Source organism: Corylus avellana, chromosome 10 (genome assembly GCF_965113065.1).
Source record: "Corylus avellana chromosome 10, dhCorAvel1.hap1.2, whole genome shotgun sequence".
Taxonomy (NCBI): Eukaryota; Viridiplantae; Streptophyta; class Magnoliopsida; order Fagales; family Betulaceae; genus Corylus; species Corylus avellana.
Genome location: NC_142499.1, coordinates 8,356,450 through 8,380,099, shown reverse-complemented (window position 1 = coordinate 8,380,099; position 23,650 = coordinate 8,356,450). Strand labels below are relative to the sequence as shown.

At 38.1% G+C, this 23,650-nt stretch overlaps 1 protein-coding gene across 3 annotated transcripts; it reads right to left on the bottom strand.

Annotated features, from left to right (window-relative positions):
- Positions 1 to 1,152: 1,152 nt before the first annotated feature.
- LOC132191960 (uncharacterized) lies at positions 1,153 to 17,326 on the bottom strand. Of its 3 annotated transcripts, none has more exons than XM_059607111.2 (9): positions 17,237 to 17,326; positions 16,570 to 16,786; positions 16,264 to 16,462; positions 15,753 to 15,932; positions 13,960 to 14,040; positions 13,705 to 13,868; positions 11,988 to 12,124; positions 2,900 to 3,015; positions 1,153 to 1,771 (listed from the first exon to the last, which is right to left on the bottom strand). In XM_059607111.2, exons 2-9 carry the CDS (start codon positions 16,713 to 16,715, stop codon positions 1,523 to 1,525), a joined length of 1,272 nt encoding a protein of 423 aa, XP_059463094.2. In that variant the 5' UTR covers positions 16,716 to 16,786; positions 17,237 to 17,326; the 3' UTR covers positions 1,153 to 1,522. The 3 variants fall into 3 exon arrangements, with proteins under 3 accessions (XP_059463094.2, XP_059463095.2, XP_059463092.2); XM_059607112.2 differs by lacking the exon at positions 17,237 to 17,326 and adding an exon at positions 17,211 to 17,234; XM_059607109.2 differs by lacking the exon at positions 17,237 to 17,326 and adding an exon at positions 16,996 to 17,192.
- Between the last annotated feature and the right edge of the window lie 6,324 nt (positions 17,327 to 23,650).

Below are 23,650 nucleotides of genomic sequence, written 5' to 3'. Positions count from 1 at the left end.
CTTAGTCATTTTATTGAGCCAGATGTGTAGCATTTTTTGTTACATTTCTAGTTAAAATAGCCAAAAAGCAAATTTGTTGAGGCCAATGTAAATGCTCAGTGAAAACTTTTGCAAGATTAAACATGTTTGATCCATGAGTAAAAAAAAAAAAAAAACTGTTTTAAACCTTTCATGAGAAAATAATTATTATTTCGTTACTACTCCAAGCTCCAACTCTTCTGATTTCGTCAATAAATTACTTGACAATTTCCTTTTTTGTTAAAAAAAAAAAAAAAAAAAAAAAAAATCGCCGCTCATTTTGATAGATAAGTTGAGACTAAAAACTCTGTTATGAAGTATATTTTGACCCCTACCTATTAAAATTTTTGGCTCCGTCCATGTAAATGACCAAATACTCTTTAATTCATTTAAATAGGAAAGGATCCTAATTCAATCCACAGGCACCAGCAACCTCTCTCCCACAACCCACCAATCATTCAAATACATTTATTTTATTTTATTTTTTTTGTGGCTATTATATGTTTCCTTTATATGAAAGATTGTAGCAGACTATACCAACAATTGAACAAGATACTGAATTCCTTACAAAGAGTGCCCGCATATGAAATTCGGATGTCAATATTTTATGATTGCCTCGGTTAGAAATGCTATATATATATATATATATATATATATATATATATATATATATATATATATATTCCGTCTCTCATTCATTTTCATCCATACTTTTTTCAAATTCACCATTGAAGCCGTAAGATCAATATCTTCCATTTATCTACATCCATTTTTCAAATTCGCCATCGGATCTATACATATCCAATGATAGATTTGAAAGAAAAGTAAAAAATAGAAGAGAGATAAATGAAAGATAAAAGAATAGCAGATCTCAATCCCAAATGGTTAAGTGAATTGGATCATACATTTCTCTCTTTTTATGGCATTTGGCAGTTTTTTTTCAAAATCAGGTCCATAATTTCATATTCAAGGTCATCTTATGCTAAATAAGTTAATAGGATAGTATCTAGCATTACTCTCGGAACAAAACTTAAAAAGTAATGCTACTATTCACACTCATTTATCACACCAGTTGACTTTTTAGCAGTTAATATGAAAATCTATTTAAAACACGTCACATCAGACTATGTGAGATGGTGTCAAGAGTAGCTTAAGCTTGAATATGCACTTCCTCCGATTTGGCTTCTTTTTACTTTTCTTTCTTTTTGTTTTTCTCGTTTGAAGTTATTACAAGTGTGCACCAGGGAACCAAAGTGCCCATACAATGAGCTTGTTAACATCCCCACAGTAGGATGCATGTGCAGAGAGAAAAGTAGCTTACAAAGAGACATGTTATTCCTCCATCTCTTATTCATCTCTTTTTTAAATTCACCATTTGATCCTACAAATTTAACGGCGAATTTAAAATATATATATAGATGAAGATGAATGAGAAATGAAAAAAATAGCATTTCTTGCTCACAAAATGAGAGATGTAAGTGTAAGATGATGTAGAGCAAGTAGCTCATAGCTTGGAGGCATGAGCTGTGAGTTTACTCAATGCAACCGCGGTCTTTGAACCAGATGGGCGTCCCAGATTCTTTGAGATAAAATCCCCAGCCAACATCAGCTTCCCAAGATCCACATTCGTCCTCACACCCAATCCATTTAGCATGTAAACAACATCCTCAGTTGCAACATTTCCAGACGCACCCACGGCATAAGGGCAACCCCCAAGACCAGAAACCGATGAATCTACTGTGCTGATCCCCATCTGCAAAAGGGATTAATAAAATTACAAGTGAGTTTCAAAATCTTTTGAGAATAGCTTCAACCATGCCGCACAAGTGATCAAGCATCATTGTTCTAGCAAAAACGGTTTCTGCGTTGGTATATCGGCTTGGCTGAATGTCTTTGTCCTAATACAGTTGGACATAATTTTCCTCCAAACCAATTTTGGAGGAAATATCTTCCAACCTATTTAAAATAGTGTCAACTCTTTATAAACATTTAAAACGTTAGTCTAAATTGGTAAACTGCTATTAATGACCTTAAGAATTTAATGTGCGTTTTAAATGTTTATAGACACTTGTCATTATTTTAAATAGGTTGGAAGAAATTTTTGTCCTTTCTAGTTTGTTTGGAAATTCATCATTAAGATGCAATGGCTTTGGTAACTCTACGTTTCCTCCAACACAATGCATCATTATGTTTGTGGACCTCCTCAATGTTATGTTGTTTTCTCTCTTCTAGATAATTCAAAAAGTTTTCAGTGCAAAAGCAGCAAAGCCAAAGTAAGGGTTGTGTACAAGAGAAAGCACCACCCAATTAGTAGAAATCACCTCCTGAGGTTACAAGTAACAACACGCACACACACGTATATATATATAGAGAGAGAGAGAAGGGAGAAAGAAAGAAAGGAAACAAAACAGGTGACCAGATAACCAAGAATGCTGACTATGGCATGCTATTATCCAAATCATGCAAACACCAAGGAGATAAGGTCATCTTCTGACATACCACAAGAAACTTACTCATTTTACTAAATGTATCTGATTGTTATGTTAACAAAAAGGATATTCTGCATATTGCAACTGACTCTTATGACCACAGCATTGTAAATGATACCACTTCCAAGTAAGTGCATGAAGGAAATTCGGTTTCTCAGTAAAAACAAATATTAAAAACATAAAACACCAAGGCACCATAAATGGAAGGGTTTGTGTCTAAGGCCTTTGTAGCAAACCAACAGTTATGTCCCACAATCAGTTTTTGAGGGATAACAATGAGCTTAATCTAATCGTTTCAAGTGACAGTCATAACACCAGAATATGATGAGCATTCACATACAAGTTTTTTTTTTCTTTTTCCATGAAGAATTATGATGAAAAAAATTGCTTACCTGGAGTGATGCCAGAATATTTGACAGAGCTTGGCCATAAGTGTCATGAAAGTGGACAGCAAGCTTATCAACACAGACAACACCCATAACAGCTTCAAGCATTGGAATGACAGTACCTAGAAAGATAAATGTTATTTAAAGGTATCACCACAAAAACGTCAAGTCTCTATGAAATAATAAGATTACATAATTTCATGAGATGCAAGTCAACTTTAACTCAAACATGAAGGAGAGTTGTGATATCAAGACAACCTCTATTTTCTCTTCTTATAAATTAAGTTGACATGGATGACCTTCATATGCTGTAAATACAGGTGACAGTATTTTACAAAGAACGTGAGTGATCCATGAAGAGCACTTTTGGGTCTCAATTCCCAGATCCTAATTTAGCAATGGGAAACAGTTCATCATACTTTTCCAGAAAAGACAGCATCTATACTACAAGTTTCTTCTAGAAATAGGAAGCCACATTACTCAGTGCCCATAGAAGAATAACTTCTTTTTTTTTTTTTTCCTTTTGACAGTCTTTCTACCTGAAACAATCTTTTCAATAGGTTTCCAAGTTGAAAAGGAGTAACTCAGCATCATCCATCATCCCAATTGTCTTGTTGTTTTTTTTTTTTAAAAAAAAAGTTTCCAAATTAAACAGAGCTAGGTCTTGCAAACAGCTGTCTGAAGACCACATCCACACAGACTTAATACTTTGCCAGGCCGCTGTTGCAATCCACACCACCTAGTTGCAATTCCCTTCACAATATCTATGTTCCAGTACCAAACCATCAAAAACGCTTTTCCAGAAGGACTGTGTTTTTTCTTCCCCCCATATTCTCAAAATATAAACGTGGCAGCTAGTTTAGCTGGTGAAGTCTATTAGTATCAGAGGCCTAAGATCAAATCCCGTTGATGGAGGACAGCCTTGAAACTTAATGATTAAGGGGTTGTTTTGCAGGAAAGGTGGTGAGAATTGGGTAGGAAAGTATTAGAGAAGAGAAATTAAAAATAAGAGGGGAGACAGATCTGGTCAGGGTTCAGATTGAAGAGATGATGACGCAGAAATGCTCAGAATTTTGACAAGAAACAAAAGGAGGAGATTTTGAAGAATGAAAGAATAGAGAAAATGTAAGTGAAAGTAAAACTAAAAGCATGGTGCTCAAAGCAATACACAGTTGAGAGCATCAATTTCCAAACTATAGTGAGAGCAGACACTCTCCAGGGCGGCATATATTTCTATAAAATATACAATTTGATATATATTTTTTAATATATATATATAACTTATCAAAAAATATATATCTTTAAAAAAATATTTACATATTAAAAATATTATAACTTCGATATATATACTGGTCTAGTAGCTTGAGAGCAATAAAGAAATGCAAGCTAGCAAGAAAAATTAAATTTTACTCCAGCGCATTGGTTGTGCACCATGCTACTCAATTTCACAAACCTGAGTTCGAGGCCACCCTTAACAATATTTTGTTCAAGAATATCATGTGCCCAACTGTAAGATGGTCAAGATTGGAGTCATGCTTCCCCACAATATTCGAGTGCTCTTAATCAATTAAAATTCTCATCAACAATTGAGTGTGTGATATATTAAAATATTAATTAAATAATAAAATTTATGATTTCCTAAATCAACTTAAACTTTTGGAATAACAGATAATTTAACATTGCATCAAAGTAGAGGTCCTAAATTCATTGATTCTACATAATACCCTTCTATTTAAATATTCCACATGTTAAGTCTTATTGATAAGGAAGAGTCTAGGCCCATATATGAAGGAGAGTTTTGGAATATTAATTAAATTAAAATTCATTTTTTCCTATCAACTTTAAGCTTTTGAGATAATTAGCGATTTAACACGATGAGTTCACATTGTAAGATTTACGAAGATTTACCACATAAGCACTTTAAAATCACGAGAACATGATTTGAGAGCAGGTTTGTCCCCTTGGGAAACAAATTATGGTACCTATGTGCATAACATAGAGTAGCAGTCACAACCTTCTATGGTAGAGATTGCTACCAAAGGAAGTACTCTCAAGGTTCTAGGTTGAAGTAGCTCACAAGTTCCCAGGTCACACCACATAATAGAACATCTTTCACATTGTGTAGCAGCTGCCAGAAAGAATACTTGATGTAGAAGCACTAGCTTGTACATTACTTGCAAGCTACTTGTGAGTTATTTGCTTCCTAAGTTTACTTCATAATGCAGTAGCCACAACGTATTAATTCTAAATTCAGTGCATTGTAATATACGAGGTCTGGCAGAAAAATTTAAGGTTGCTGCACTACGAAGTTTCTGCATTTGACTGGTTGACATAATGGAATTCATAGATGGCTCTGCTTGATAATGCAAAACCACTCCCTAGATAACATTTGTCTCGTGATAAGAAAACATTTAACTCTAATGGCCTTCCTTTCTGGAAAGCAATGGTAAACTAATCTGAGCCAGGAGATGATTGAGGATCGGCAGACCGTGTGGATGATGGGGGTGGGGAGCTGTTAGTCCTGGACATCTAGTATATACTTGTAACGAATCTGGGGCCTTCAGAGGCAGCAGCTCAGGAGAAGGTAAGAAACTCAAAGTCAGAAAAGGGATAGAAGATGCAGGAGACTCGAATTGATATGCCCCAGGAGAACAAGCTCCAGAGAAATATGAATGAGACTCATCAAAAGTAACATCATAACTTGTCAAGTAATGCTGCAAGACTGGAGAGTAGCATCGATATCGCTTCTAAGTCTGTGAATAACCAAGAAAGACACATTTAATGGAGCAAGGATAAAATTTGACAAAACTTGATCCAGGATTATGAACATAACTAACACACCCACAAACTCTAGAAGGTAAAGGGAAGACCGGAGAAGAAGGAAATAAGATGGAGCGAGGAGATGCTCCATCACGAACAGTGGAAGCCATCTGGTTGATGAGGTACCATGCAATCAGAATTGCATCACTCCAAAAATGCTTGGGTACGTGCAAATGAAACAAGAGGGCTTGAGCAACATCAAGGAGGCGTCAATTTTTGCACTCACTAACACCATTTTATTGTGGTGTGAGGACAAGTAGTATGGTGTACAATGTCTTCAATAGATAAATAAGTCAAGGATTGAGAGACATTCTTTAGCATTGTCAAATCGCAGCATTGAATTTTCTGGCCAAATTGAGTTTTGATTGCTTTGCGGAAAATCTGAAAAATTTACTAACTCAAAAAAAGGAGTTTTTGTTAAAAATATTCAAGTCATCTAGGAGTAGTCATCAACAAGGTACATAAGCACTGGAATCTATTAGACGCAACACTAAGAGGACCCCATACATCGGAGTGTACTAACTCAAATCAGTTAGAAACCCAACCAACGAAGCTAGACGAAAAAGACACATGAAAATGTTTATTGAACTGACATGCTTCACAAGACAAAGAAGATAGATAACCAAGACTCCTGACTTGATGCTTCAAAGTATACAGAGACAGGTGACCGAGCCAACAATGCCATGGAAAGGAGAGAATGAAGACTGAAGAGCTCGTGGAGGAGAGATTGGAGCAAAATCTAGATCATCGAGACCTCGAACTTCATGCACCATACCAGTCATCCTCTTCATCTAGAGATTTTATAGAATGACAACAAATTGAAAGGGAAAGCAGAAATATGTAAAACAGATAACAACTCAAGAACAGGACTTTGATGAGTGGTTCCAAAGCACTATACTTTGGCTAAAGTAATACTCTGAGGTGATGTAACAGTGTGATAATCAGATAGAGAGCGATATACCAGTCATATGTTTAGTCACACCAATCGATGACCCATAGATCGGAAGTAGAGGATAAAAGACAATAGGATGCAGTACCTAACTGGGCTATAGTGACTGTGGAGGAGGAAGTTGTTCGTTTATGATGGGTAGGAGCTGAGTATACTCATCCTTTGGTATGGAGATCATCTCTGTCTCCTAAGCTGCAATTGATGGTCCTCATGACGGGGTGGAATCATCCCGGGAGAAGGTCTAATTGGCAGATCCAGAGGCATTGCCATGGAGGTCTCAACAATAATCCACCAAATGATTGTTGCAGCCGCAATGAATGCATTTCATAGGTTCCCGGTTTCCAGAGCGTCCACCTCCCCTTGAATAATGGCCACCATGGGCACTATGCCAACCTCGACTACTATGGCGTACTCGTGATCCACCAGAACCACCACGAGAGGCAACAAATGCAAAGCGCTCACTAGGACTGGTTTCCATATCAAAAAGAGTAGAGTATTGGAGTCGAGAATAAACCTCATGGAGAAAGGGAAGAACAGAGCTACACAAGATCTATGCACGAAGCAGCTCATATCCTGGCACTGCTTCTCCATATGAGTGATACCAGTCGTCAGTGGTTGATACATGTTCCTTTCCTCAAGTACACCCATTATCTGATAATAATATTCTGTCAAACTCTGAATTCCTTGCTCAAGACCAAAATATTGCTCGCATAGGTCATACAAGGGAGTGACATTTTCTGATCCATAATAGATGAGTTGTAAACACTCCCAATAGCCTTCGCTGATCGAAGGTGCATCAAAGTGACCCCAATGTTGGGTTCTATGCTAGAAATTACATAAAACATAATCAAACTATCCTCCTAGTCACAAATACTTGCTCAGACAGTTGAGTATTAGACGTAGTCGAGCCATTTGAGCTAGTTGTATCACTTGCAGTAGTGGTTGGCTTGTCAAATAAGAGGTGATCAAATAATCCCTTTCCTCTAAAGAATATCTCTACTAATCAAGCCCGATAAATGCAGTTCTTGCCATTAAATTTAATAGTAGTAATAAGAGAATTTAAAGTAGACATGGAGGAAATGAGCTCAAATCTAGCAACCAAGTAGGTAGGAAATGCACTTAACCTGCCTAAACACCACTGAACCGGTCGAGAAACAATGTTGTCAAGTTTTAGTGTTTGCGTATTCGGTGATCAAAACGAGGTTTGTAACCCTTGTCTACACTTAGGTGTTTTGGGGTTTTCATATGGAATTTATTAAGTGCAAACTTACACTAGCATCAGCAACTGCATCAACAAACATCCTGACATGATTGTTCCAAAAGCACTCCAAAGAGCCTTGTCAGCAACTGGTGTAAAGCTAACCGTCCTGACGAGATTGGTTTAGAAGAGCCACTGAGAGCACTATCAACAAGGGCATTAGTAAGTCGTCTTGACATGGCTGGTTACAAGAAGTCTTATAGAATGTGTCATCAGCAAGACGTCCTGACTTCTAGAGAGCTCTGTCAGCAAAGTCAACAACAACCCGTCCTGACGCTTTTGATAATATATTGCTGATACACAAGAAACCCTAGAGGCATCTTGACGGGATCAGTTATGCATCTCGATGCCGCTACATGATCTGCATGAGTTCGAAGGTTTTAAAGTGCTGTTTTTTTAAGGTTTTTCACCCTTGATCTTCCTAAGAACATCTAAGCACAAGTATTCTTTGCTAGAGCCATTGGTTATTGAGTGCTTAGCCTCTTTATAGTGAGCCAAGAGATATCATTGTTTTGAGAGCTTCCATTGTTCAATTGTTCAATATCTTGGAGTATTTTGTTCAAACCACATCCTTCACCATCAACAACCTAAAGTCTAATCAAAGTTCTGGTTAAGGAGATCAGATAGAAGAATTGTCTAGAGAATCTAGGAGAACTATTGCCGTCGCAGGCAAGTGAGTTTCAATACAATATCATTTACAAATGTTTTGTGAGTACGATCTTATTGTAAACTTCTCATTCTTATATAGTGAAACCAATTTCCTAGGTTTGGCTACCCAGTAATGTTTTACCTTTAAAAGGTTCTTCAAAAGGTTTCACCACCTCAACAAAAATTATTGTGTTGATGTGCGATTGCCTATTAATATTGTGGTGGTTTGATATTTGATGTTGCAGAATTTTTTATTTTTTATTTACTATTGCACATCACCTATTCACCCCTTCTAAGTGAGTGCTTTGGGGTCAAAACTCGTTTTTCAAATGTGAACAGACCAAAAAATTAATTTAACCAGCTCAAAAATTCACTAAACTAGCCTAAACACCAATGAACCAGCCAAGCAACAAAGTGAACTGGTGGAAAACCAACAAACTGGGTTGACCCAAGAGAAAATGATTTGGATACTATTTGAGCCGAGACGGTGTCGAGTTGAATGAGCGACCCAATTGGAAACAGGTTGGGCTGGATAGAATGTAGGCCCCTCTTTTTTTTAGAACACGGCCCAAGTAAATGAAGCCGGCCCAAAACAATCCACAACCCAAACCAAACGATGAAGAGCCCAATACAAAGAAGCCCTACTGAATTTGTTTTAATAAAAGGCCCACGGGAAGTCACCAAACTAATGGACCCAAACCAATCCACCATTAAGCCCAACAATCAAAGAGGTTGGGCCCAAACCAACCAAGCCCAAACAACAGCCAAACACCACTCCTAGCTATCCTTATCCAAGATAGCGAACAGCAACCAACTGAGAGCCAAACAGGGGTCTTCCCTGTCAACTCTGGTAAGCGATGACGCCAGTGACTCTTAGAAACCTCTAACGACCACAACACCAACATGGACATGGCTCAACAATGATCGAAAGCCACCCAAAAACACAAACACTCTCATTAGGCCAACTGTGTTACAGTTTTGGAAAATGTCACAACTGTAATACCTTGGTCCCATATTAGGAAGATGAGAAGAAGCCCACATAGAGTGGGTGATATATAAAGATAGTCATGGGTGCTAAGTCCCACAATGCCTAGTCAGTAGGTGAAATTAGGCTTGATATTGAATTCTAGGGAAGTTCCAAATTGATTAGTCATTTTGGAGTAATAGTGCAGATGTGACTAGCGTTTTTTCCTGGGTGAAGCCCACATAGAGTGGGTGGTATATAAAGATAGTCATGAGTGCTAAGTCCCACATTGCCTAGTTACTAAGTGAAACTGAGCTTTATAATGAATTCTAGGGAAGCTCTAAATTGACTAGTCCTTATGGAGTAATAGCGCAGATGTGGCTAGCGCTTTTCCCTGGGTCGTTACAACAACCAATCAGAAACTGTCATTAACCTCCACAGACAATACCAACCAGCAATGCACAACACCCTAGGTAGTCTGTTTTCATCAGGAAGCAACAAACACAACAGCCAAGGACATGGTCCTGCTGTTCGACAACTAGACTTCAATGGCGACGCTGGTGATGAAGGTGACAATTCTCTACGGCGTCTTCATACACCTCCCAACATCATTTAAATGCCAAAAAAAAAAAAAAAAAGGAAAAAAAAAAAGAAAAAAAAAGAGGAATACAGAAATGAGAAGAACTAGAGGCAAGGGAATAATTCAAATCCCAAGCTTTGATACCTTTTTTTTTTTTGAAGATCCAAGCTCTGACATCTAGTTAATGAAATTAGAAGAGAATCTATGAAATGAAGAGTTGTTTTCTATTTCAGCCCTTGTTCAATTCTTTCTACGTATATAGGAGAAGCATACATTTACAATAGGACATAATATTCTGGAAAGGAACAGCTGGTGGGGACAGCTGTACAGGGACACCTCACCAAGTGGTTCTTCTAAAAGAGTACAACATGGCATAGCATTCTCTGTCTCCCTCTAACAATTCTCATTAGAGAACATTGAATTTTGATGACTTCCCTCCAACCTAATGGCCCCCAAGTTCTATCTCCAATCAATTCCTCCAAGCATGAGAGGTGAAAAAAGGTCTCAATTCAATCCATGATCACATTCTCAAGCTTTTAATGTTTTCATTATTTGCTCTACCTCCATCCCTCCCTCCCTCCCTCATAGGAATCACTCGATTTTCGATTCTTTGGTCTCTAACTAAACCTTTCAAGTAAGATAGGGGATAAAGTTGTATGCAATTCAAGTTGGTGATCATGTTCTCAAAGTTCTTGGTCTTAACGTTCTTAGATCTCCCTTCACCCTAATGATTTTCAGATCAACTTCAGAAATTTCTCACCTGCCAGCCCAAACCCCCATGCTCTTTCTCTTCCCTTAGATCTTCATCAACCAAATTGTTATAAAGTAAGACCTTGCAGTCAGATCCATTTATTTGCACCCAACAACCATATCTGAATCCATTTAAGAAAACAAAAACGAGCATATGAGATTAGGGCCGGCAATTTTGACACGACACGAACAAACAGGTATTGGGTTTAGGCTTATCGGGTTCGGGTCATAATCGGGTCTACCCGATTAAGACCCGGTAATTTCAGGACTGGCGGATCCAGGTCTGGCAGGTTGACCCGCTAGACCCCTTTTTTTTTTTTTTTTTTAATACTTCATTCCTTGATGCTTCATTTTCTTGAAGTATTCATCCATCTTCTCAATATTTCCAGCCGTTCCAAACACCTCAATCACTGTATTAAAAGTAACAATTGTTGGAGAGAAAGACCATTTCTTCATATAATCCATAACGAAGCTCATCTTTTCATACATGCCCACTTTCCCATATGCTCAAATATACAAATATCATATTTTATGTTGAAATATACATAATTCTTTTTTAGTGGAATGTAATTTGAGCAAAATTAAATTTCCTTATACTAAAAATTATTTTAATAAATGAACTTAGTCAATATGCTTGCTTTTTTTAAGTTTAGGTGAAATCATGAGTTTAGTAATTTCTTTTGGAGTACAATTACGGTCACTTTCTTTTTTTTTTTTCTTATTCTTTATTAAAGCCTTTAATATCTTGGAACTCAATTTTTTGCATTGATTGTATTGATGTATTATTATTACAATTTTTTTTAAAAAAAAATTTATAGTTTAGGGTTTTAACGGGTCGTGTCTACCCGATTAGACCTAGTTATTTTAAACGGGTAAAACGGGTCGTGTCGGGTTACCCGGCTATTTTCGTGTCATAATTGTGTCAGACCCGATTACCCGTTTAGCTAAACGGGTCGTGTCTGTGTATAAGCTAATCGTGTAATGGGTACCAGCGGGTCGTAATCGGGTCGTGTCAGGTACTCATTTTGCCACCCCCACAGATATGCAAGTTTTAAAACCAGAACCTAATATGGCAATACAACACAAACATAAAATGATTAAATAGAAGGCAGTTTTAGAGGTTACCAAGGGTACCAACACCAATTGTATCACCCAGGGAAATTTCAGAGCAACCCATATCATAAAGCTCTCTAGCCACATATGCTACTTTAGTTGGAGGTACCGCTCCTTCCACAGGACATCCCACAACACATGATATATATCTAACAAGATAAGAAAGTATTACATTAGTCACATTATCAACCAAAAACTGGTTTTGACATTACTTTTTATTTAAAATTTTTTTTTTTTTTAAAAAAAGGAATTGTAATGAAAACCAGGCATCATATACTTCTCTCATCAAAAGAGATTTCAAAATTAAATATTAGACCCCAGACAATGCAAGCTTTACTTGGTCCCCAAACTGAAAAAATTACTGAAATCATGGTTCTAAAAAACAAACAAAAAAAAGTCTTATCTAACAGAACATCTACTGACATTTTGAAAGTAGTAAATACAAACTCAGACAGATAGTCACGCTCACGTCTAAGTCAACCCCAGCAATAACTCAAAAATGATGATGAAATGATGGTTGCCTTCATCAGTTACATGTATGTCAGTCATGCAGTCATCTAAAAGTTTTCACTTCCAGTTGTAATTATTTTCAGCTCACTGCTATGCCAAACTTATCTTTATGTGATTGTTCAAAAGTGAAGGGTGGCAAAGCATAAACCATGAAAGCTATTCTGATCATGTTAAATGCAATCACAAGATAACCAGGATTGACTGGGACCTCGGACACAAATGTTTTTCTCTTCCTTGGGTAGGTGAATTGGATAGGAAGATATTAGGATTAGGAAAAAATGTCCTAAAAGCATTAAGTTTTGGCTGGTCACTTCTCTTTGGCATGTTCAAGTTAAGTTCAGAAGGCAATGTTGCCTAGTGTCTTTACTTCAATTTATGGCCCAGTGATCCTACACCTAGACATGAATCTGGGCTAAGGATACAAACATCAACCAACTACCACTGTCAATGAGTTGATCTTCTATGTTACTTAGATATTATAAAAATATGAATTTTTTAGTGAATGAGCATATTTAATAGTATACCCCAAGCCTAAAGATGATCCTCTCCACTATGTGCCCACTGCCTAGGCCAACTTCCAAAAATAACTTCCTATGCAATCAAGGAAGCAATATAATCTTCTAGCGAGAAACTTTGTTAGGGCCTCTAAGCCAGCTTGTATTAGTTATATTTCTAAAGTCCAAAGCAATAAAATGGTGAGCCACTTCTTAGTTGAGTTATAGGTATAAAGAACCAAAAAGAATATATATATGTAATTGTGCATAAAAGGTAAAAAAGATCTTTTAAAAGAATACTTGGGCGGACTAAAAAAAAAAAAAGAAAACCATTTGAACTAACAAAATTCACCAAACTCGGTCACAAAAAATCTTCAGGCTACAACTAACCATCTGATCAACCAAAACAAACCACATCATCCATAAAATTCCAATAACTTAAAATAATCTAATGGAAATCTAACCTCTTCAACATATGTGTCAGTTATGAGAGGCGCTACTTGAGGGTTAGAATTTCTTCTTCAAGTAGGCCAACAATAGGAGTAAAGAAAATCTTGGTGGGTTATAAGAATATCTACTTATTTCCAAGCTTTTATTTCTTCATGACCCAATACTCAAACACTAGAAGATCTAGGGAATCCAATTGCCATATGTTGCAAGACACACACACACACACACACACGTGTATAATAAAAACAAATTACAACAAGAGTCGGAAAATTTACCCACGAACAGGAATCGAGAGTTTGCTAGCAGCAAGAACAACATCGCGGTAACGAATGAGACTATCTTCTATAGTGCAGTTAATATTTGATTTTGAAAAAGACTCAGATGCCGAGGCAAAGATGGCCACTTCCTTGGCTCCAGCAGCAACAGCTGCTTCAAAACCCTAGAAGAAAGCAATACAACAATGAAAAATTCCCTCCACACAGATTCTAGATTAATATATAATTGTATGTTCTCCACTAAAGAATGCTTACTTTGAGATTAGGAGTTAAGACAGGAAATCTAGCACTCTCAACATGACGAATTGCTTCCATCACATCCTTGGCATCTGCTAGCTAAGCCAAACACAAAAATAGTTCCAAAGGGCTGCATTTAGTTTCTATAGGAGGGTAGCCCCTCCAAAGATAGAAAGGAAAGATACAAATGAATTCGCAAATCCATATGACAAACCTACACGTATGCCAGAACCATACATTCAATGAAGACTTGTAATTTGAAGATGCTGTAAAGAAAAAATATATATAAACTTCTAATTTGAAAGGAGATAACACAAAATAGATACCATCATAGTGAAACAAAGATTAGAAGAAAAAATAACAAAAGGACTTTTAATCTAGAAGAAAAGAACAACTACACTATTATTTTGAAGATATATTTTTATATAATTGATGTGCCAAACACTTGAAGACATCTGAACTCGGCCACCCAAATTTTTAAGGCAATGATTATACTACCAAGATAAAAGAAGTGATTGTAGTACCATGAAGCAAAGAAGTAGAAAAGATTGAAAAAAAAAAATACTGGTTGAGAGAGAGAGAGAGAGAGATTATATTGCATCATCCCTATATTTCTTAAATAACCCTACTTAAGCAAGGCTTGTTCATCCTACACTGTAGCAAGCAACTTCAATGCATATCTTTTAGCAGCCCTCATATCTTATTGGAACCTCCCTTAGCACCACCACTGTAATGAATCAAGGAAAATGCTAGCCACATCAATTTTATCAATCCAAAAGAACTAGTTAAGTTACAATTGGAACTCCCTAAAATCTCTTATAAAACTCAGTTTCACCAAATAAGGAAGCAGTGGGGACTTAACATCCATAAGTACCTTTATAATCCACCCACCCAATGTAAGACTAACTTATTGGAGTGTCACAACCACGATCCCAATAAGGAGGTGTTACAGTAAGTCCCAAGGCCACGCAACAAGATTATCTTAGTCAACCTATTTTTTCTATTTCCAAATTTGACTACCCTACATTATTCAGGATGTGTCCTCTCTTGCATTCCATTTCCACACGGTTTACTGAAATTCTTTTAAGCTTATGAAACTGGGCAAGCCTTGCATCATATAACAAAGCCCCCTGTTTTGATGAAGTATCAGCATTGAAGGACTAGGCAACTCAGCTTTCGATACCATGATAGACCTGCTTTAATTTGGCAATTCAAACATAATTACCTCCACAGCCTACTCCCTAACTAGAAGCATCCTAGCTTGTCAAAATGTGTGATGACACCCAATTGTCATCAAAGTTTTCTTATGTTCTCAGCGTTGGAGAATTCCTCATCAAATATTCTTCTTCCTAGACTCGATTATGGCATTACCCTATAAATCAATATTATTCTGTTCAATGCCACTTTATCTAAAACATACTTCGAGAAACGTACAGCCAGGAAAACAGTTATTAACAGAATTGTCTCCTGCATCGAGATCAAGCGATGCACATGCAATAAATGCACTTCAGGGTTTTAATAAACCTCAAAGACATCCAAATGCAGAAGATGCCAAGCCATATCAATAAACACGAGAAAAAAAAAAAAAGGCACTTTTTTTCCTTTTAAATGAGAAAGAAAGAAAAACAAAAGAGAATACAAGGGGAAAAAAATTAAAAAAATGCTTAACAGTTGTACTAGAATCAGGAGGAGAATCAATCTGTATAAAAGTGAACAGAGAGATCAAGGAGCTACTGAGAAATATATAACCAACGCAAAGAAGTTCACTACAAGGCAGATTCTCTCCTATAAAATGACCAAGCCATGAATACCTGTGGTACCCATTTCGGTGAAACAAAACTCGTGGCCTCAACAACAGGCAACCCTGAAGAAACTAGCATTTTTATCAACTCGACCTTCACAGAAGTAGGCACAATTTGCTTCTCGTTTTGCAATCCATCCCTTGGACCAACTTCCACTATCTTCACATAGCCTGGAATACTTCTAAGAAACTGCAGTATCATATACAGTTTTAGAAAATACAACCTCTATAACATTGAAAAACAACCAGAATGGAATTTGTAAATGCACCAAGGATATATGGAAATAGATATAAGTACATGATTATTGAAAACATCAAACACAGAGTTGAGGGTGAGAGAGGTACACACTCAAGATAAACTTCCTAAATATATATTATTCATTGTGGAAGGACAAGAAGAAAAAGGATCCTACAATTAGAGAATTGGTGAATCAACAACTTCTTCCCTCTGTAACTTGGGATGAAATTTCCAGCCAAAAATGTAGAGCTAACAAAAAAAGTTTATGTAAGATCTGACGCACCTTATTAGAAAACTCCCCTGTACACTTATCATTGCAATGGGTGCTATAATGACGATTTACCAAACACCAAGCATCATGAGCATTACCAAGTGCCTGATAATTCCAACCCCGGCTTGCAAGTGCCCCATTAACAGTGTTTCCCTGAGACACATTCCTTGTTTGTTTACTCCACAAGTATGCTTCTCTTATCTCCTCATGACTGGAAACAACATATTGCTTATTCTATTCAGAATAAATTATCAAAAAAAAAAAAAAAAAAGTATTGACATCAATAAAAGAAACAAGAACATTTAGTTTATACTCAACCTTGTACTAGCTGCGGCCACGCAATCACTAGAAGAAAACCTCTTGAATGTATCAGCTCCAATGCTTGAGAGCATTACAGGAACAAGTTTATGCAGCAAGAATGTGCAACCCCACGAAGACTTATACAAACCCCTCGCTGCTGGCATTGCATCAACACCCCAAATGACGTGTGTCTTGAACAAAACTATTCAACTCCCTCCTGATTCAAGCTCTCTCACTAGAACAAAAGAAAGGGACATAAATGATTATGGGTGATCACTAAAATCTCTAGAAGATTACAATCCCTCCAACATAAATGTTATCGGCGCATAGAACAGGCATCAAAGCATCAACGAAAGCAAAGAAACATCTGTGAAAACTAACGATTGGACCACCAAATTTCAAAACCCATGACAATACGAAAACTATTTCATATGATTGAAATACCTGAAATCCAACTTCCAAAGACCAACATTAGACTTAAATTCCGTAGGTTTCAGAAAACAAGTTCAAGAGTCTCCAAAGGCATTTCATCAAACAAGTGTGTTTCACTGAAATTTCAACAATTTACAAGCAATTCACAAACACAACAAAAAATACTGTTTTTGATGAATGATAAGAGTATTCAAAATTGATCGAGTATCGGAAAAATGGAACCTGACCAAAATTCGTTTGGATAATTCCGAACCTGACAAAACGATGTACCGGACAGGCGTAGCGCGGTGGTTTGGTGTTTCCAATGATAAAAAGCCGCTTGGCATGAAATCGGGGGTATAAGTGTCTTTTGAGGATACTTTGGTAAAAACATACGTCAATATATGTATAGCCGCATAGGCTAATAGGCCCAAAAGGCCTATCATTTAAATATTTTTTTAATTATTTTTTTCTTTTTTTTTTTGGACAGTCATTTTTCTAACACAACTCATATGTGAAACAAAGCACCACATTAAACAAAACCAGAATTTTTCTCCCATAGAGAAGTGAAAAAGATAGAAATAAGACGTACATTTTGCGTTCCAAAAATAGAAGGCTTAGAATCTGATTTTGAAAGATAACCACATGGAGATGTAAAAGCTCAAATTATTTGGCTTTTAGTTGAATCATCAGGCCGAGAGTGAGAAATATTTGAGAAAAATCTACAAAACCTAAAATGAAGCGAAACTCAACCACCCAAAGCAAGAACAATAACAGTAAACCCATCTTCCACAATCAGTTGCAGAAACAACCCTATTGAGGCATTTTTTGGATCTATTAGTCTCCGTTTGGTGTGATCTTTACATTCTTCGAGACGTCTCTAATCTGCGACCTTTGACCTTCGGGCTCCGATGTTTAAGTTAGCAGTTGTATATATAAAAGATGATACCTCTTACCGATGTCTTTAGTTCCCTTTTATAGGATTTTTCTGTGTAACTACTTCCTTGATCTTCTTCTTTCAGATGATTAAAAAATTATTTGAAATAGTTTGGACATAATATGAGGTAGTTGAGATAAGGTAAAACCTTATGAGATAATTAAGGGTTGTTGAGAGATAGTGGGACCCATAGTGGATTTTATCCCCAACAGTTACCCTTGATTCCCATGGTTGACTTGTCCAGCTAGTCGGGCATCGGGAATCTTATATGTACTTGCGACCGAAGCCCTGGAGCTCCTAAAGTTGGCCTTTCCTAAAGATTTTGTTAAAAATCTTTGAAACATTGACTATTCGTAAATAGTTTTTGGACTCTTAATGAAAAGAATTTCTATCAAACTGTTAGTTATTTCTTTGCCATGAAAGATTGTTTGCACAACCTTTGTTTTCATATGCAATTTTACAAAATAACATAAGTTTAATGTTTATGGAAACACCCTTAGCAATCTTAAAAATAATTTTTAAATTACCTGTGATTGCTTGGCAGAGTGCTTTTGGCCGAGTGCTTACCCCAGAGAGTTCCTCATAACCTCCTGTCGGAGTTCTTGTTCTGAGCTCTCTGCTTTGGTCGGATGCTTGACCCTAGAGAATTTCCAAAGAACCTCTTGCAGGAGTTTGTTCTAAGTTTCCTGGTTTTGTCTTGTGCTTGACCCCAGGGAATTGCCAAAGAACCTCTTGCAGGAGTCTTGCTCTATATTCCCTGCTTTGGTTGAGTGCTTGACCCCAGAGAGTGTCTCAAAACCTCTTGTCGGAGTTTTTGTTCTCAGCACTCTACTTTGGTCGGGTGCTTGACCCCAGAGAGAGTCTCAGAACCTCCTGTAGGAGTTTTTGTTCCAAGCTCTTTGCTTTGGTTAGACTATTGAACATTCCTTGACGAAGGATTTTATGTTCGAGACGGTTTTCTCCCACAAACATTCCGCTGAGGGTTTCATGTCCGAAGGGTTTAGTAGGGAAGGTCCTTGGGTGCTTCCTCCAAACCCAGTCGGGAAACATGTCTGAAGGGTTTAGTTGGGAAAGTCCATGGACGATTCCTCCAAACCTAGTCAGGTCACATGTCCAAGGGGTTTAGCTGGGAAGGTCCTTGGACGCTTCCTCCAAATCCAGTCGAGAAACATGTCTGAGGGGTTTAGTTGGGAAGGTCCTTGGACGCTTCCTTCAAACCTAGTCGGGAAACCTCTTCAGCTGTTTTTTGTCAGTTATAGCCTCTTCGGCTGTATTTCTCAAAAGAGGCAGAGTGAACTCAGCCATATGAAGGCAGAGGGAACTCGGCCGTATGAGGCGGAGTGATGCTTGGCCGTTTGAGGCGGAGTGATGCTCTGCCGTATAAGGCGGAGTGAACTCGGCCATAAGAGGAGAAGTGATGCTCGACCCTATGATGCGGAGTGATGCTTGGCCGTATGAGGCGGAGGGATGCTCAACCATATAAGGCGGAGGCGGAGGGAACTCGGCCATATGAGGCAGAGTGATGCTCAGCCGTATGAGGCGGAGTGAACTCGGCCGTATGAGGCGAAGTGATGCTCAGCCGTATCAAGCAGAGTGATGCTCAGCCTTATAAGGTGGAGTGAACTCAGACATATGAGGCAGAATGATGCTCACGGCCATGGTAAGGCTGAGCAAGACTTGGCCGTATAAGGTGCAGTTCACTCGGCCGTATGAAACTATACGCTCTTTGATCACATTCTTGTAAGCCACCGAAAGCAAGTTTCGCTTCTTTGAAATGAGCTCCCTTTGTCCACCATGATACCCCATAAATTGTGAAATGGCTTTTCATGAGCTCAATATTTAGAGCAATTAGGAAGCCCAGTTTCTTCGCATCTTGGATGGAACTCCTTTGTGTGCTCGGGGCTCAAGGCTTAGTAGGTAGAGTGTCTTGTTGGCAGCCCGGGAACAAGCTCCTCATACAATGAACTTTTCCTGCATGTATTTGGTTATAAGATGCATATAATATAAAAATAGAATATGTACCCCCCATTCTATGTGGCAGGAGTAGTATCAGTGGTGAGATACTTAAATTGTGTAATGAATTCAGTGGATAGGAGTTGCTCTAGCTGATACTTTCTGGCTGACATTTGCTCATCTTTGTGCCTAGCCACTTTTGGCATGCCTTCACGCAAGCTTTTATAACTTCGCCTAGTCCTCGTGAGCCTGGCGTCACCACACCAAGCAACCCCAGCCTTATTTAATTCAAACCGAGGCTGCCCAGTTTGCCGAGGCCCGAGCCTATCGAGTTTGCCGAGGCCTGAGTCTGCCAAGTTAGCCTCGCCATCTGAGGATCACCGGATCTCAACCTCACTTGAAGAAAAGCCTTTGGTGACGCTTCTTTTCAGAAGCATGGGTTAAAAAAAAAAAATTTAAAAAAAATACTGTGCAAAATATTTGTTTGTTAATCAAAGCAAGAAACAAAGAAGATGCGACTTTGGCCATGCAAATCCTTTCGCCTGGCAAAGTCCCTTCAAGCGAGAGCTCTCCAAAACCGACTCTCTGAGAACGGGGGGTACAGACTTCTCCCTCAGCCACGTCGCCGGGCCTCACTTTCAAAAGGCGCTACAGAGCTGCCGACCCATTCTTGATCTTCAACCTCAGGTTCACCGACCCGTCTTCTTGGATATATAATTATTAATTATATTTTGCTTGGATGCATGCACTTGTTCTCATTTTGTGCAGAAATTTTGAGAGTTCGAAGATGACATTCCGAGACTCCGAAAAATTTTCTGAAGAAAAATTCCGAGAATGACATTTCGAGACAAACTTCAAGAAATTTTTCGAAGAAAAAATCCAAGAGTTCGAGAATGTAATTCCGAGACAAACTCCGAGAAAAATTTTCCGAAGAAAACTTTCGAGAGTCTGAGAATGACATTCCGAGAGAAACTCCAAAAACTTTTCCGAAGAAAAATTCCGAGGAGTCTGAGTTCGAGAGCCTAAGGAAGAAAAAATCCAAGGGGCAAAAATTCCAAGGAGCAGAAAATCCGAGGAAGAAATCCACATTCACGTGCGGTCTCCCAATTGAATCCACATTCAGAGCAGGAAATCCAAGTTCGTAAGATGAGGATTTCCCAACCAGATTAGTCCCTATGAACTTGATTTATTGAAATGTGAAATATGTGGTATTTCTTTATAAATCAATTGTCACGAACGAATATATGCATGTATATATGGTTGTTAAATGCTCTTGTTCTTTACTAGAATCAAAGTACAATTTACAATTCTGAATACATATGCTTATGGCTCTTTATGAAAAGACAATAGTACAAGAATATCTCTGTTAAAGATATGATTTAAATGAGTCAAAACAAATGCATGCCTAATTATAATAATACTGAATTTTGGTCTTGGTGAAAGCCAATGGCAATTCAAAAATCATTAGGTATCTAATCTGTCTTTTTGTGAGGGACATGCTCCTCTCATGAGAACAGCATTGTCATAAAAGATAATCCCTCTTACCGATGTCTTTTGTTCCCTTTTATAGGGTTTTTCTATGTAACTGCTTCCTTGATCTTCTCCTTTCAGATGATTGAAGAATCATTTGAAATTGTGAGGAGATAATGTGAGGTAGTTGAGATAAGGTAGGACCTTATGAGATAATTAAGGGTTGTTGAGAGATAGTGAAACCCATAGTGGATTTTATCCCCAATAGTTAAGTGTTGGGGTTGCTGGAGCGCGGTTCACAGGCTGAACCAGCGAGTTTGCAGGGCTCCCTGATGGTGGTGCCCAAGGCTGGGTCGGCGCTTTGATGATAGGAGGGCTCCTTCACGGTGGTGCCCGAGGCTGGTGGTCGCAGGTGATTCTCGATCTTGATGGTCCAAAATGGCCTCATCATCCTCGATAAACTGCGAATGGTGATGCTCAATCTCGGTGATCCGAGGATGGCTTGGCTTTGAAGAGAGCCGGTGAATCCGAGCATGGGTTGGCGGACCTGGGCATGGGTTGGTGAAAAGAGCTGGTTTCGATCATGGAGACCTTCCATGCTGCACTCACGGACCGGAGGTATTAGCCGACGAACTTGGGGCTGGTCTCTGGCGACTTTTGTCGTGAATTGACGAGTCATGTCTCTGACCAACAGTCTGATAAGCGCAGAATGTTGCACATTCAAGCCCCTTAATTTACATATGTTAATTCCTTAGCATTGTTATTTGCTTGATTTTGTTTGTTTTTGTGTTTCAGGTTTTATTTGACAAACCTTTGGAAATTGGGCTTAAAAAGACAAAAAGCAGAGCATTCTGATGCTGGGATTGAGCGCAGCACTCCTGGGATCGAGCGCACCTGCGGTCAAGCGTCTGCAGCTACGCTCGAGCGCACTGAATCTTGGATCGAGCGCACACGGGCGTACAGTGCACGGCAAGCAGTCCTTCTCCAGCATGGACTTGAATTCAGTCTCCCAATTGGACTGGGAGACTGACTTCCGACTTTCTGAGGATTTTTAGGGTTTTAGGGTTTCCAATTCCCTATAAATAGGGCTCTAAACATTGTAAATAGACACACCGCTTTCTAGGAGCAAAATTTAGTAAAATTGTCTTTGGAGCCTAGAAGATCATGAGCAGCTAAACCCAAATTGTGGGGTATTGATGTAACCCTTTCCAAGTACAATGGTCTGATTGTATTTAATTTCTAGTTTTTCTATTTATGCATTTTGATTGTATGACTATGAGGATTGCTACAATTGATTTTTGCTCTTCATATTAAATGCAATTGTTTTTAATTCCAACTAAATATTAGTAAAATTCTTATCTTGTCTTAGAAATTATTTTACAATTATTGAACTCAAATCATTCTTATTTTCTGTAATTGTAAGAATGATGGTTATACAATGGTTCTTAATTGGCATGCAATCAATAGGGTTAGATAGACCATACCTAGGAAAGACGGATTGTACTACACCTTAGTTTAATGTAATTTAGGTAGACAGTCTGTGCCCACCGAAGATGGGTTATGCTATTCCGTTGATTGTATGAAATTATTTTTATATGTTTTCTTGTTAAATAACATGCATAGAAAGAATTGCTAGAATTAAATATGGTTAACCATTGATGTGCGGATCGTGATGAAGTCAATACCCTACTCTCACTCATATATTTACTTCCTTTATTTCCGTTTATTTTATGCACTTTAAATTCACACAAACAATTCACTCACTTTTAATTAAGTTAAATTTGATCTTTTAATTTTGATAATTAAACCCCTGCAGTCCTTGAGGTTCGACACCCTCAATATAGCCGTATCCTACAAAGATTTGTCCAATTGCGAGTAGTTATTTTTAATTGATATTTTTGACACAAAAATACCACATCAATTTTTGGCGCCGTTGCCGGGGACTGCTTAACGGTTTTATTGTCAAAATTTAAGGATTGATTTTAGCTTAATACTTTTTTTTTTCCCTACTAATTTTAATTATGTTTGTGTTTTGTTTTTGTTTTATTTTAGAACTTGCAAACAGGTCCGTAAGCTGCCTTCTCTATGACTGCGATCTAGCGCAGGTCGCGTGCGATCGAGCGCACGGACGCACTTCAGCAAGCACCAAGCCAGCAGCGCTCGAGCCTCTCCTCGTGCGCTCGCACCCATCTGCGGCAGTACGCTCGAGCGCACCTTGTCGTGCGATCGAGCGCACTTGCGGCAGCTTGCATCCAGAACCCTAAATGCACTCTAAGGCCGTTTGTGAGCTTTGTTTGTTTTATTTTTTTTAGCTTATTTCCTTTCTGT